The 3,167-nt window shown below is 36.8% G+C and overlaps 1 protein-coding gene across 1 annotated transcript; it reads right to left on the bottom strand.

Annotated features, from left to right (window-relative positions):
- Positions 1 to 226: 226 nt before the first annotated feature.
- LOC117110212 lies at positions 227 to 2,961 on the bottom strand (the record flags this gene model as incomplete). The annotated part of the gene is made up of 3 exons (XM_033252841.1): positions 2,823 to 2,961; positions 1,313 to 1,458; positions 227 to 1,053 (listed from the first exon to the last, which is right to left on the bottom strand). Coding segments are annotated over exons 2-3 (949 nt in total), but the record flags the coding sequence as incomplete, so codon positions are not given.
- Positions 2,962 to 3,167: the final 206 nt, after the last annotated feature.

Raw genomic sequence — 3,167 nt, 5'->3', positions numbered from 1 at the left:
ATTTGTCATGAAAGCAACCCGCAGCCGAACAATGTTGCAGAGCTTACACAACATAAATACCAGCTATTTAATAGGCTTATAATGATAAAACTTTATTAATAATGTGAAAAAGGCCACCTACAAGTAAGCAGGTTTAAGAAACTTTGAGAGAATGATGATAATTTACTGCCAAAAAACAATGTTGCTAAATACACAAAGGACACAGCTCAATACTTGAACTACTTACGTTGTGGAAAAATTGTTGATTTTGAATCAAATTCTTTCTTCACAGGCATTCCGTTACCAGAGGAATGTGCAAACAATTTCGCATTTGGTGAATTGAAATCGCTACTGAGCTTGCGTTTCAGTAATCTCAGGTTTGATCCATTATTTCCATAACCAAATTGTTGCTTTAGGTAAGGCTGACTAGCTTCCAGCTGTCTCCAATCAGGATCGGGATCCTTTTCTGGGTCAAAGTTCATTCGTATATGGGGCAATGATGCCATCAATCCTGATGATGATGCTGCTGTTGAAATAATCTGTGAAGTCTGTGGTAAGCTTAGTGACGTTACTGGTGACATTTGTAACGTTTGTTTTGAGTTCTGTGACGTTGCTAGTGAAATCTGTGATGTTGCTGGTGAGATCTGTGATGTTTGTGGTGAGTTCTGTGACATTGCTGGTGAGATCAGTGATGTTTGTGGTGAGATATGTGATGCTGCTGATGAGATTCGTGGCTCTTGGTTAAGTTGTACTGGTAACCCCTGCAGAGTATTTTGCTGGCCATCCTTTTGATCACAGAGAATCTGTAGAATGCTGAGACAATCTTCTGGAGAAGAATATTGATTGGAGGTCTCCAGATGCAATGGTAACACGGATTCATGAATCGCCTCAAGAATTTTGGGGCTTTTAGCAGGTGCACCTGTGTTTCCTGATCCAACAGACATGTTTGGCATGCTACGACTCAGACCAACCATCCTGCCTAAAGATGTAGGGGAGGCATCGTTACTTGGTGACTCAGTGATACTATCCATGCTCTCCGAAACTGTAGGTCTTTTATCTTGCTCAAGTGGACCACTGAAAAATGAAAAAAAAAATCAAAAGTAAAACTACTAAACATTTTTTTAAAGATACTTATCAACAATTTGCACACAAATAACAAGCTAATAACAAGAGCCTTCAATAATATAGTTTGATCCTACATTAAAGAAGTTAATCATAACCACCCCACCCCCAAAAATACCGTGGAAGTTATCAGAAATCAAATCAAATGACAGGGCAGCAAATGTATTACACATATTTCAACAGATCTACAACTGTCATAAAAGAGACTTACATCATGGCATCAAGGGAAAACGGATTGACTGATTTCCAACTGTCCCAGCAAATCCCGTCCAGATCAGTAAGTGTGTTGTTGGTGAACTGACATCCTTCTTCAAAGATAAATGGTGCGTTCATACCAAGTTCATCTATGCATTCGTCCTAAGGAAAAATTATTTCAAGCACATACGTAATTATATTTACCATCACCTTCATTTTTTTTAAATTAGAACTTTAGGGGTTTTTTTTTTATGTGGATTCCATATAAAATGGTTTCAGGATTATTGTTATACCTTTTTAGCTAAATTGAGAGAATAGAATTCAAATTGTATATTGCTATAGCTTAATGGTTTTAAGATGCTTGTCTTCTTCTCCTAGGATCCTGGGTTCAATTCTTGTCCGTCATAGAAACAATTCCAATCCCTAACCTCATAATGAGACTCAGTTTATGTAGAGCATCATGTGTATGTTTGTCTTGTATTAAGTAACTGCTACTTATTTTAAACATCTCAGTGATTAACATCGTATTGGCAATTCCTGGCCATGTGCCTAAATAAATAAAGTAAATCTAAAGTATTAGTAATTATGTACGTCTTTGCAACCGGTTGCCTTTTTCCGTATATGTCTGCCGAATTTATAAATGAAACATGAAAAATATGAATATTCTAACAGTGAGTGACTCATGACTTACAGGATGTAAGCAAAACTCTATAAACTAAGTCACTTGATGAGGCTTAGGGAGTGCAGCTGGAGCTTAGCCGTGAGAACAAACTCTGTTTTTAATTATGAATTGAATCCAAGATCGTAGGACTGGATGGCGAGCTTCTTAGCCATCAATCAACATATACAGTGGCGGATTCAAAGGGGGGATGTGCCAGTCGGCCGGGCCCCCCCCCCTAAATTTTCCAAAATAAAAGCAGAACAAAAGAAATTCACCTTAAATTTTGAGTTCCATTTCCGACCATCTAGAGGTGCCAAAATCATAAATTTTCTTACCTGGGCCCCAAACATGGTGGGGCTGAGGTAGTATAGACCTTCCATCTGTGAAAGTCCCTCTCCAGGCCCCCTCTATTTCAAATTCCTGGATCCGCCACTGATATATACACTGCTTAGTCAAGGATAGTCAAGAAGGATTTAATACAAGATCCAACATGGATTAGATGGTGTTGAGGCTGATAAACAAATATACTTCAATAAATAAAAAAAAATTATTTATTATGTTGCTGTGTTTTTGCTGTGTCCTGATTAAAAAGATTTTACAGTGGTTATGTTTAAAAAGGTAATTTTAATTGTTGGAATTTACATTAATTTTAAACCTTAGATATTTAAGGGTTAAGGATTGGAAAGCCGAACGAACCAATCAGAAAATAAAATCAATGAGTAAGAATAAGGACGCTGGCATTCAGCAAACATGGTCCAAATTTTGGTTGGATTCGATGTGAATGCCGCATGTCAACTTAGTTTTGGAAGATGAACATCTTACTAATCACCAAGCTACACCTCCATTGAACCAAGGCATCACTCACCTCACTTGAGGATGTGTATTTCTCTGTAGGCAGAATAGGATCTTTATTGAGAAGGACCTCAGTTGATTTCTGTTCAGTCTCTAAAGCCTGTCATAAAAAAGTTAAATGCCAGTTAAACAATAGCACAGTTGTTAAAAAGTTTTATAGGGAACAGTTGGTTTAACAATATATATAGTTTCACTTTTAAAAATCTTTTTTTTTTTTACTGTCAACTGAAATCTTCCAGTGCTATTTGAAAACTTATACTTACAATGACCATCATAATCAGACCTAGAGTTCATTGTGATAATATTAATATTTATTTGGCATATTATTATGCATGCATGACATGCGGTCTAACTGTTA

Source organism: Anneissia japonica, unplaced genomic scaffold (assembly GCF_011630105.1).
Source record: "Anneissia japonica isolate Jap-2015-1 unplaced genomic scaffold, ASM1163010v1 scaffold14285_len3913_cov172, whole genome shotgun sequence".
Classification (NCBI taxonomy): Eukaryota; Metazoa; Echinodermata; class Crinoidea; order Comatulida; family Comatulidae; genus Anneissia; species Anneissia japonica.
Note: the sequence above shows the minus strand (reverse complement) of the source record. Positions and strands in the feature narration are given on the sequence as shown.